The 12,760-nt window shown below is 41.6% G+C and overlaps 1 protein-coding gene across 1 annotated transcript; it reads right to left on the bottom strand.

Moving 5' to 3' along the window:
* Positions 1 to 1,175: 1,175 nt before the first annotated feature.
* CCNJ (cyclin J) lies at positions 1,176 to 10,798 on the bottom strand. Its single transcript, XM_062580616.1, has 5 exons — positions 10,589 to 10,798; positions 8,673 to 8,883; positions 5,941 to 6,240; positions 5,687 to 5,846; positions 1,176 to 4,257 (listed from the first exon to the last, which is right to left on the bottom strand). Exons 1-5 carry the CDS (start codon positions 10,655 to 10,657, stop codon positions 3,846 to 3,848), a joined length of 1,152 nt encoding a protein of 383 aa, XP_062436600.1. The 5' UTR covers positions 10,658 to 10,798; the 3' UTR covers positions 1,176 to 3,845.
* Positions 10,799 to 12,760: the final 1,962 nt, after the last annotated feature.

Here is a 12,760-nt window from a genome sequence, read left to right as displayed (position 1 = left end):
GTGACAGAAATGAAGACTATCTTTCTATCTAGAAGTCATGAGATGCAATTTTTCTTATGTACATGTACAAAAAAACTTCAGACTTGCAATTTAAAGTCTGAAGTTGAACTCTAACTGAAATATCTCAAACTAAAATGTGGCTGGTAGTCTGTGTAGTTCTAAGAGATTCATAAAAGCTATGTGGTAGTTCCTCTTTATAATTACAGTAAAGATTTAAAAATCAGCAACTTCAAGCTGAAGAGTGTAGCCATTTCTGTAGTCTAGACAGCCTTGATTTTGTTGCTTAAGGCTGAAGGCAAAACAACTTTCTGGATCAGTATGTCAGTGTAGTATGCATGCTGCCCTGTGAGTGGAGCATTGCTTCTTCATTTGGACCCCTAGCTTTTGAGGGATCAGAGTTTATTCCTAAAGGGTTGAGTGTAGATTAACAAAGACTTCGGTTTCATCCTCTGACTTCAGAGGAGTAAGATTCTACACAGCTGACTTACTTATTATGGAGCACTGTGCATAACCAGATAACATGCATGAATTCCACATTGGAAACAAGGCTATTAGGAGGTAGTAGGATTTCTTTTAATACCAAGCAGTTATCAGAAATTTCAAGTGTCCCAAACTATTTCAGCCAGGATGCATCACCTAGTTTTATGCTGTCTGCTGCACAATTAAGTCCTCACTGCTGTTGTAAATAATTAAGAATTCAACTTGCTTGCAGCACTTGACAAAAAGGCTATTCCTACTTGATTTGAGGCATTAAAAATGTGAGATTGTTCTCATTAAAAAAAATGGGTGTTAGCAAAATGAATTCATCCTGCTACTGCAGTTCTTTTGTTCCTCTTGCTTGCTTTGTTGCAGCTGTGTACTAGATACAACACTGAAATGTACAGTGTTTAGCATGTGCTGTGGGTGCAATTAGTTTGAAAACCCCTTCCTGCATAATTTCCTTCCTGTTTTGTTAACACTGTAAAGTTGGATCATTTGAGTTTATTACACTGTCACAGAATGGGTAGGGAGAGAAGAAAAAGGCCTTATGTTTTCAGCACCTCTACAGTGATGATGGGAGAAAAATCAGGATCAAAAAAACAAAACAAAGTATAATACACACTGGAGACTTCTTACTCAAAACTATTTTATTTTTAAAAATAAGTTGAATGCATAGCACTCACAAAGATTCCATTGTTGTGGACATTTTACATTTAGGAGCACCATTCTTAAAATACACATTTTGGTTCTAATAGTAAGAACACAGTGTATTTTTTGATGTACACTGGTAAAGCTCTTTTAAATAATATATTGAAACTGTTCAGTGTACGTTTTCTCCATAGTCATTATGAAGCTGTAGTGTCAGAAAACCCAGACTAAATAATAAATTAAAACAAAAAAAGCATGTAGTGGATCTTTTTACAGTTAACCTAAAGTCTTAAAACAGTAAAATAAAAATACCCTATTAAATGCAAATTTGCGGTATTAACTAACTGAATAATCCCCCTGCCCCTTATAATTCCAGTGTTAAGTATTAGGTTTTTTTTATATATATATATATCAAATGCCTATGGGATAAATTTACTAATACTCCAAAAAAGAAAAGCCTATACTGCTGCATCACAAATAAAGATGACAAGTTAGCTGATAAGAAGATTTTACAGAAATGTTTGCTACAGGCATCTGCTGTTATTTCAAGTCATGGTCTATTACAAGACTGTACATTCATAGCATCAGAGGTAGTTAGAGCACTGAAGACTTGGATATAGTATTGCAACAAAATTGAACCTGCAGAAGAAAGTTTACCTCTTAAATGGGTAACAATTCTGAATAAAAAGCATGGCATCCTATTAGGTGGAAAGTCTCTACTTAACACTACTCTCAGACATGGAGAAATATTCATGAAGACATGGGGAGGGGAAAAAGAAAAACAGAACCTTGCATGTGAGAAAGTAAGAATTGACCACACTATGCCTATATCAAAGTTTATTCTCTAGCATAAAGCAGAGAGGGAGATCTCTCATTCACCCTCCTATCCCTTGATCCCTTTACTTGCACACACACGCTACAAAAACCCACAACAGAAATTGGGATTTATGCTAAGACAAAACAAGAGAAACAGGATTTCTTCTCCTCCAACATAAATAGGTTTTCATAGCATATTATCATTCAGCTTTAGAAAGAACAAGCATCTGTCCTCCCTCAATTCTGAATATTACAGGAAGTCCTCCTCTTCCATGATAAAGCCTTCACCTTAATATCATTAACAAATACCTTAATTACCTCTAATTTCAAAACATCTTTGTAACATTGACAATACTTCACTTTGTCATTAGATGGTACACGATTTTAAGTGCTGCTGCTAAGACAGGGAGAAGGAGGTGGTAAAAGAACAAACAAAACCAAGAGCAGTCTTAAGCCCACATCCTATAATGATATTTTAAGGTCACAGGAATCATGTCATTGATACAGCCTTCTGCATCCTACCATAGGAGTGAGGCAACTATCTTTCATATATATATATAAAAAGGAAGATTTCTTCATTACTATCTTTACCACCATTTTCATCCAAGAGTTGGATGAGTGAAATTTTCTACCCTCAGACTATCCACTCCACAGGAGATAGTGTAGTTTCATAAATTTATGTAATTAGCACCTTAATTGTGATAAAGCAATTCACTCTGCAATACATTTTTGACCCACCCATTTAGAAGGGTAAATCTGCATTTTTTCCTGGAATTCTCAAATAGCACAAAGAAGCAACTGCCCTGCTATTACCTGAGAATCTTCTTCCACTATAAGCCTGACACAGAATTGGATTTATATAAGCATTTAACTGTAAATTTTTTTGGTACAGTCTATACTGCTAGTAAAATCTGAGGATGTTTTCTGTTGGGTGTGTGTATGTGCACATGTACACAGAGGAATCACAGCCACTGCAGTAGTTATAGTACAGTAAAAGTTCAGCTGAAAGTTTCTCTTTTCTGCAATTACTCAATACCACACTGCTGGGCAGTAGTTCACATTTACGTTCTGTGAACACTATTGTATCCCTTTGGTACTCTACATATAAATGCCCTGAAGAAAAGCCAGTCCACTTGTCCTATATTCTCTTCCCTCTCTACCCTCCTCCCTCATATTATATCCAATTAAGCATACAATCCAGCAGCACAGAGTAATGAGTAGAAAATTCCCTGAGTTAGTATGAAAGAGTTAACTTTAAACATAAAAAAGACCAGGGAGGAGAAAAGAAGGGAGAATATAGCGTCTATCCTGTGAGGTACAAAACTTTAAAGTAGCCAAAACACCAGTTAACTCAAATGCCTTAGTCTAAAGCACATATCCAACATGAGCTGGAAAAAAAGGAGCAAGAGCATGGAGTTAGCCAATTAAGGTTTATGTCTTCCTGTGGTCCCCACATACCTGGGGAAGTCTGGCATTCAATGGATTTTTAAGTAAATTTAAAGTAAGTGTTAATACTGTATGGTGGTATTACATAAATGTCTTCAAAATAATACTGCATATCTCCTTCATTAAAAGATAAGCCTGTAGTTAGTCCACAGCTGTTTCTCTATCGACCAGTATTTCAAAGGTGTGCACAGAGTATTCTGAGTGCCAGAGTAAGAACCTACTACTCCCAGATACATGCATTCTTTCTAGAGGATGTTCTGTGCGCTTATTCTTTGCAGTCCATATTTAAACTAAGGTACTGGTTGCCATTCCAGTTGCTTTTTCCTGGAAAGACACTATTTTTATTCAACTTGTTGTCCTTAAACTTACTTGAGGTTTAACAAAACACAAAACAATTCGCCTCAACACAACTTCCCGCCCCAAACAAAACAAGCACAAAACTAAATTTGTACTTATCACCTCTCAAAGCAAGGAGTAATACAGGAATATCGTCCATTCACCTGGTAACTCCGGTTGTAGGAGACGCTTATACATGGCTTCACTTCTAGCGGAACAGCTAGTGACATAGCAGCACCAGTCTGTACATGGCCTCGAGCCTGAACACTAGACTGTAAGGCAGCAGGGCAAGTCTGAAGTGGGTAAGATGATGTATGATTAGCTGATATTATCTGTTGACAGTTTTGCTGCTGTGATGTCTGATGGTGATATTGTAATGAAGGCTGATGAGCCTGGAGATACTGTGGTATATGCTGTTGAACATTAGTCTGCTGGGGACTTGGAGCTGGGGTCTGAAATGCAGTATGTTGGGCAGACTGAACATGTTGTCCTTTTTGCTTGTTTGCTTCCTTCACATCATTATCATGTGCACTAAAGCAAAATAAGAAGACAGAACAGATTAAAATGGATATTAAAATCATTTAAACTCGATTAAATTTTAAGAGGATTCTAACCAATGATGCAATTACCTGAGAGCTTCCAACACCTTTAAAAAGCCAATTAAAAAAGAAAACAGTTTTATCCTGCCCTTTAAACTCATCTAAGGTTTTAATATTTGTTTCTTTAGGGTATCTTTTTTTTTTTTTTTTAAAAAAAAAAAAAAAGAATTTCACTTCACTTTGTAGTAGTACTTAAATGCAGATATAAGCCAAGTATTTAACAGTAGTATCTAAAAATACCAGTTCAGTAAAGTCTGCTAGGATACTTAAGTGCCAGCTTACCAGAACCTGAACTTTGCTTCTACCTCATTTAAATTGGGCAGCAGAATACAATGTTTTTAAAAGACATGATATCAAAGGACTTTTAAATGATCTCTACTATAATACTAAAAAAGATCATATGTATATTTATATATGATCGTGCTCTTGAGGAGTGGAAATGCATGTAGGTTCTCTTTTTCTAGCCCACTCGATACTTAATTTTAAACGTTTTTAGCTCACCTTAATTCCGAGATTTGCACCTGTCTCAAATATATTTAAACACGCTCTTTCTCTTGTTCTTATGCTGAGGTTATGCAAGTGCCACATACTCACTTCATCAGGCCTAAAATCAGCTAAGTAGTTTAGTACTGCGCATCTTCAAAAGATCACTGATCTTTTGAAGACAGGTGGGGCTCACCAGTTTTTCCTAAGAGGCTGTTAACTTAACTATGGTGCATTGACAAATGACTGCAGGATTTCCCCCCTCCCCCCCCCCCTTTGCACAGTCTTTCAGAGTGATACTGAAAAGACTTAAATAACAGCACTTTACTTTCACAACATATAGTGGAGAAATCAAAAGACCCTATCAAGGATAGTAATGTCATCCTCATAAAGGAGATATAATTACTATGTAGAGCTGTTCCTGCACTTCTCCAATGCCAAATGATATTGAGATCTGGGAAAGAGCAAACTTCTGTAGGAGGGAAGCAGTTACGATGGACATAAGTTTTGATCTTAAAGTTTGGGATAAGGGAACTGGTCTGTTCAGAGCATCACTTGAACTTCTAGCACATAGAGCTTTCAGAACAAATAAGAGTTCCCAAGCCTTCCATCTGCTTCACTATTACCTTCTTCATATGAACAGTCTACACAGACTATCTGAGCGTGCCAAAGGATGTCAGATCAGGTAAGATTTTTTTTTTTTGAGGGAAAGAGCTAAACAGGAATTTCAGTTAGTTTGGATATTACCTAATATCTAAATATTTTTAGAATAGACAAATTGAACCTCAAGAAATACTGCTTTCAGTGTAAATATCAATTATGCATACTATCAGGTTGGAAAATGGGCTTAAAAAAGCTATCAGTTATTATTAACTTACATTAATAGTCGTTCAATACATGGCACTAAGAAATCCCAGGAGTATGCAGTAAGATGATGTAGTCGAGTAGGCCACGTCGGTGAGAGACGCAAGATAATCCTTGAAGAAGCTACACATGCAGTAGCAACTAAAGAAGGGGCATAATTTAAAAATGCATGATCTAGAAAGAAGGAAAAGGGAAAAAAGATTCTTGTAAGTTGGGCAGTATTTGTCTCTGAGAACAAAGATGTCACTAACCGAAATATGTAACTCACCTTGCAGTGATACTTCCAGAAAGTAATCAGCATATTTTGCCATATATAACTTAGTCTTCTCTAAGCAAACCATTGGCCAGCCATCATGAAGATCAGTCTCGTGGACAGCAATAGAAAGATAATAGTCGATGAAATGAGCAGCAGTTGGGAGGCACAAATTCCACTGAAATGTTTCTAGCAACAACAACTCCATATGAAGTAAGTTCTGTTTGGTTAGTACCAGATTCATGTTAGTCATACAACCCAAGCTGTTCAACTGTTCAAGTTTGGGAACACTGTCTTCCTTTTCTTCAAATTTACCTTCAGGTGAACAGAAAGAGGAGGGGAGAAAAGGTTCAGCATGAGTAAACTATAAACAGACTGCATCTAATGTCTGTGTTGGCCATAATTCTACTACATCAAACAAGACTGAGACTTTCTTGGGGAAGCAAAGCTCAAACAGAAGATTTCCTCTGGGCCAAAAAAAGGGGCTGTGCTACGAAGGGTTAGATTTCAGCAGCTAATGTCAAACATCACATGTTGTGGTGCGGTATTTCCTATTGGTTCTCTCACTCATGCACCAGAAACTAGCTGACAAGTGCAGAAATAAGCCAGGCTATACATGACATCACTGGTGCTGCAAACAGAAGTTCTTGTTACCAAACTATTGTAGAACATGTCACTATCATCAATGAAATACCACAGTGATGTGACTTGGGAGTAGACAGCAATACAACATTTGGCCTTAATCCTGCCCTCCCTCCCTCTCCCTGGCTTGTTACTCATTTTTTAAAGTTACTAGAGTATAACCAGATCTCTGTCCAATGCACTTATCTTTAATGCTTTTTATGGTGGGTACATTTTTAGATTTGATAGCTGATAAGCTGCTCCAGCATTTCAAACAAGTACATATCAGCAATGTGCATCCAAAAACCCACACTACCATAAATGTAGTTTCAACTTTTAACACTGCTATAGCTTCAGGCTTTCCTGGACTTTAACTTGTCAGTCCTGTATATGTTTAGCCTGAAGCAAAATTGTATGTGCAGAAAACCCATTAAGTAGGCAAACAAGTGTCTTACTTCCATAAAGTTGCCATATGGTTGTGCTATTCCAGTTTCATTGCAAATTCTTTCCATCTTACACTTGCTATTCAGTACTACACAGTATGTTGTGAATAAACATTTTTAGAGACCTTTGCAGGACTGAATCTACTGAATATTTTATTTTTTTCAACAGTGGGTGGTACCTGCACAGGACTTGAGCAACACCAGGCCCCATCTGTTAGTTTGATTCCCAAACTCTAGTAATTACAGAAATACAAACTTAAGGAGTCATACAATCCTGTAAGAGATTATAGGAGTAAGAAGTCTCTTACTACTTTTATAACTTTATCATATGTACTACAGCTCAAGTTGTCCAGCCTGCTGTACTGCTGATTAAACTATTTGAGCCACACAGGACAAAAGCTAAAACAGCATTTTGGTTTGTGCTTTCCGAACTACTCCCTCCACTCCTTCTCACCAGAGTGAGTACTCCAGGCTTTTATAAGCTCTACTTGCAGCTTGTTATGAAAGATGGAAGAAGCAATTAAAAAAAAAAAAAAAAAAAAAACTTTTCAGAACACAAAATTCATTTGAAAATCTGGCATTAGTTTAAAACCAATAAAGACATTTGCCCAAATGATTGAACTGTTTTCTGAGGCACAGTTTTCATATTCAGGAGCCCCTTCCTTTGCCAAGAAAAGATTGCTGGCTGGTGGCATCCAGTTGAAATTTACCCTCAGAAGAATCTGCAATAACCCTTTTCTTCTTTAGCTGTTTTGCTGAATAGCTATATTGGTAGAGAAAGGCAATGCAGTGAAAGGAAACAGTATACCAAAATAGTCAATATCTCTGCACTCTAGTTTTCTAGTTGAGAGGGCCTAGAGCTACAGTATCTTGGTTTAGAAAATGAAAACAGATTCAGACAAAGGGATCAGTAGAGTCTGAACCACTAGTTAGTTCTGTTGCTTGGACAAAGCTAGGGTATGGTTCAAGAACACGTCACCAGTATCCCAACATACCACAGCCGGATCTCTTTGGCAACTTCTAAAAGAGATCCTAAGTGTAAAGATACGGATACATACCGCAAGAATCTAGCTGAGGTCAGTATAAGCAGGGCAGTTCATAATGCGTGTTTGTACTTAGTTCAGACTTCAGAGTATACAATGGTGTACTGTGTAATCAATGTACTTCATCTGTTACATTTTCTATGTGACAACACAAGCTTTATGTTAGCCTTAGCTTGCTTAAAGAACACTGTAACATATGCCATCTCCAGTATTCCAGAAGAGTGCAACATCATCAACAGGGTGCAGTATACTCTACATATAGCTTATTTTGTTTCTACCTCTCTCACAGGTATGCTGATTTCCCCTCCTTTCTAGCATTTGGTGGAAAGGAAGGGAAATCTATTTTGAGATATCCTTAAAAGGACAGCCTTTCTATTCCTACAATGTCCCTCTGAAAGTTCATCTTAGAATAATCTGTGCTTCTAAACATAAACATTGATTTTTTTTTAAATCACAATTCGTTTTTCTCCTCTCAGATGCCAACAAATGTCAAAACGAGTCTAAACAAAGAGTCTACCAACTGGGCCAGATTTATGTATGCTAATTGTCTTTCACAAGTAGTCCATCAAGATATTCCTTGTATTTGGCAATAGAGCCTGTATTGCTCTAGTTAATTAAAAATTTGGTGATGCATACTTACTTGCTAAAAGTAGACAGGAAAGAGCAACTACATGCAGCTGCTGAATAGATATGTCATAACGATCCATAAAGAGGTCCAACAGATACACAGCAAGATGTCGTGCAGCAGGACAGAGTCTGAAACGATTGCTCACAATCGCAATCAGATCTGCAAAGTATCTTCTTAGATGTAACTGGGGAGACTGGCCTTTGTACGAGGGCAGCTTCAGCTCCTAGATGGACAGCAGCATGCAACTTTATTACAACCATTGTTCAGCTTGAATTTCCATAAAACTAATACAGCTGTTATTCATAAGTCAATCACTGAAATTTCAAAGTTCTCCCCTCCCATCTGCTTTCGTGGTTTCAGCATCCCTTTTCACAAGGCATTTGCTGTCTTACAGAAGTGCTAGGAGTACAATAATAATAGTATAATAATTTAAGATTTAACATAGTCTCACTGTGCATTCAGATAGAGTAATTTAATACTTTATCCTGTTACATTGCCTCTATTGCACCTCCCAGCAGGGAAGCAGCAGTGGTATGCAAGTACCCTTCGGTCACTTCAATGCAAAGTCCAATAGCTTAACTCAAATCCCTCCTGCTACAGCTTAATCTAGGCAATCAGACTTTGTACTGAAGCGTCTGCATGTTCCAATGCTGCCAACTCTCCTGCAGGTGCCTCCAGCAGGACAGTAACTGCTAGCTGGAGGTAGCACCACTAGGAAGAAGCCAGGTGCGCGTGCATGCACGCGCGTGTGTAATCATTTGCTACACGAGTATTTCTAAACTCTGACTTAATCTGTCTGATCAGTGTTGCACTGGTGCTGACTGCAGTGTGCTCTCACGCATTTAGTTAAGTATATCCTCAACAACTCAGAGTAGAAGCTGGAAAGGATTCCAAACCAAGACCTAAAAATCTCCCAACCTTTTGCTGTTTATAAACCTCACACAGTCTCAGATTTGGGAGAAAACAAAACAAAACATCAAAAGCCCTACCAACAACATAGATGAGAGAAATCTCTGGCATTATCTGATCTGAATGTTAAATTTGGACTGGCAAAAAGAACGCTCTCCCAGCTCCTGCTTGCTAGCTCGTATCCCCTCAAGTGTGCAACAAAACTCAGAACAACAGGATAGCATTGCCGTCTTCTGTTACCATGAATAAATTTAAGAATTACAGTTGTGTAGTCCAGATTAAGTAGGATTTTGAGTATAAAAAGTTTCCATCACAGCAGCCTATTCTGTGAGGCTGGAGTGGTGAATCAGAATTTTCAAAGTTTCACGGTAAATTCAAAGTTCTGAAGTAAATTATTGAAGTGAAATAGAGAACAGAAATTACTTTTTCACAACACTGACTTAGTTTTAGCAACGGTAACTTTGATAGCATATATGTTATCTTGGTTTTCTCTTGTGTTCCAAAAAAAGCTGCTTTAGCAGTCATGCCTTAAAAAAAAAAAATGCGATCCCACCATCAAGTACTGTACACAGCCGAAGCACTTTCTAAGTTCGGTCGCTATGAATTAATTTACATCTCTGGGGATACGATGAGCTTCATTATCAAAACATCCCCCAAACAGCAATTTTAGGTCAGGGTAGCAACAGCTTCGAAGTTATCTGAAGTTCAAAATTAGGCAATAATGCCTAACCCCCTCCCCCTTTTTTAATGCAACTAAGCACAGCACAGCTTAAAAAAAAGGAAAAAGGAAAAGTTTTTTTGCTTATTTACGCGCCCGAGCACCAGCACCAGCCGCACCACGAGCGCTCTCGGCTGTCTGAGCCGGCGAGGGCGCCGCAGCCCCGGCCAACTGTCAAGGCGGCCGGACGGGGCGCGCCAGCGCGGCCGCGCCGCTGCTCGCCGCCCGCGGGGCGAAGCGCCGGCCCCCGCCGCCCGCCCCGCCCGCCGCGCCGCGCCCGGGCCGGGCCGGGCCGGGCTACCTTGTAGCGCAGCGCTTGGTGGATGTCGGCCGCCAGCTGTCCTGTGCACCACTGCGCCTCCAGCTCCATGGGCGGCGGCGGCCGCGGCCTGGCGGGACGGGACGGGACGGGACGGGAGGAAGCGGCGCTCGCGGGTGCGGCCGGCGCCCAATTATCCGCAATCAGCGGCGCCGCGGCCCCGCGCCGGGGCGCAACTGGGGCTCGTTACACCGCCCCCCCCCCCCGCGCGGGGGGCACGGCCGGGGGAGGGGGCGGCGGCAGCAGCAGCGGCAGCCGCGCCGGCCCCGGCGCGCGACGGCGCCGCAACAAAGGCTGGAGGCGCCGGCGCCGCTTCCCCGCTCAGCGCACGCGGCGGCGCGGCCGGCGGCCGCCGGGGCGGCGCGGCGCGGCCCGCGGCCCCTCAGCGCGGCGCGGCGCCCCCGGGGCTCCCCCGGCGCCGCGCGGCGCCGCCCGCCTCGCCCATTGTTAAAGGGCCGAGCGGGCGGGCGGGCGAGCGGGCGGGCGTGTGTACAAAGCCCGGCGGCGCCCGCACGCGGCCCGGCGCCCGCCAATCGCCTGCCGCCTTACAGCGCGGCCCGGCCCCCCGGCCGCCAATCAGGGCGCGGCACTCACGGGGCGCGCCGAGCCCCCCCCCCCCCCGCGCGCGTGCACGCCGCCGCCGCCACACGCGCGCGCGCCGCGGCTTTGGGCACGCGCAGCTGCCGCAGCCGCCCCCGATAAAGAGCCGCAGGGCGGAGGGGGGCGGCGGTGCTGCCGCCTCTCTGCCCCCTCCAAGGGCGCGGAGGGGTGTCAGCGGCTCCTCGCACCCCTCCCGGCGGCGCTGGGGGGCCGGGGCGCGCAGGCGGTTGTACCGCGCGCGGGCTGTAGCCTAACGGTAAAAGAAGCGCGTTTGTGGGACTGCGGGAGGCCGTGAGGCTCAGGTGTTGGGTGTGTGTTGCTGGTGAGTTCTTCTCTGTGCTAATTAAACACCGGGAAGAAGGTTTATAATAGGATGTCCCCTTGCTTTAAGTCATCTGCACATCTGCGCCTTTGTATCCTAAAATACTGTTAAAAAGGAGCTGCTGCGTGTCCTGATTCAGCAGGATGCACTATGTGCCTCTGCTATGTTCATGAAGCCTTTTTTTCTAAGCACTTTCCCCTTGTTGGTAACCTTCTCCTATAGAAATATAATACTCCCAGAATAATACTTGGCCTTTTATAGTGGTTTGTATCTCCTAAGTTGGCAAATATCCAAGCAACTAGCTAATGAGAATGTAAATTCTGTACAGCAAATAATACGCCTTGATGGAGTAGAATACTTTGGATGCAGCTTATGTTGAGGGAGTTGTTTAATTTTTCGTTTCTACCCATGCTCAGACATTTTCTTAATTAAAAAAATGAACCAACTTTTTGGCATAACCAGTTTAATGACTCTGTAGCTGGGACTGGAATGTATCCTGTGAACATGCGTGTCTAACCTTAATGGGTAGCCCTGTGGGCTTCTGTGATGCTTCTCAATTGAGGAAATGTACTTGTTTTCAAGGTGTATTTCTTGGGCAGTTTCCATTTATAACAGACTTCTACATGCTTGAAGAAGAGGGAGCTAATAAATACCTGTGTGCTAAAAAACTGATACAATGGGCCCAAACAAGGATGTGGCATTTCCACTCCTACTTATTGAGAGAAATTACTAAGCACTGCTGTCTCCCCTTAATGCTTTCCAAACACCAGGTGGATTAGTTTGTTGCTGAATGGATAAGTGTGTGTCGGGGGGGGGGGGGGAGAAGTAGATACTCTGGCTTTTTTCACAGAGACACTTGTCTAACTTGTGTAGGAAATATCCTCCTGGTAATGTTGTATACTCTGAGTGATGTTTATACATTATAACTGGGAAAACAGTGATTCCATAATCCTTTGCCATGCTATGAAGATGATTCAGCTATAGAATTACATATTTAAGATTCTTGAAACCCCCTTTATTCTTTACCTTTTTTTCACATTGCTACACACACATCACAACTTATTTTAAATGAGTTGTTTATCTTGTGAACAATTAATGTGTGTTTCTGTTTTTCATGCAATCAAAGGAAAGGATTGGAAAGATCCTCTAAGTCATCAACATCCCAAAGTCAAGATTATTCTTGGCATGTATTCTTCTGATCTGTTCTGATCTGTTCTTAAAGATAGCCAGTA

This window comes from Rhea pennata, chromosome 7 (assembly GCF_028389875.1).
Source record: "Rhea pennata isolate bPtePen1 chromosome 7, bPtePen1.pri, whole genome shotgun sequence".
Taxonomy (NCBI): Eukaryota; Metazoa; Chordata; class Aves; order Rheiformes; family Rheidae; genus Rhea; species Rhea pennata.
This window is presented reverse-complemented; position numbering and strand designations above follow the sequence as displayed.

Coding starts and splice junctions, on each gene's coding strand:
- CCNJ (XM_062580616.1), bottom strand. CDS start 10,657: ATGGAGCTGGAGGCGCAGTGGTGCACAGGACAGCTGGCGGCCGACATC. Junction 5,847..5,940: donor TCTGGAAGTATCACTGCAAG/GTGAGTTACATA, acceptor CCTTCTTTCTAG/ATCATGCATTTTTAAATTAT. Junction 4,258..5,686: donor TGTATTGAACGACTATTAAT/GTAAGTTAATAA, acceptor ATTTTGCTTTAG/TGCACATGATAATGATGTGA.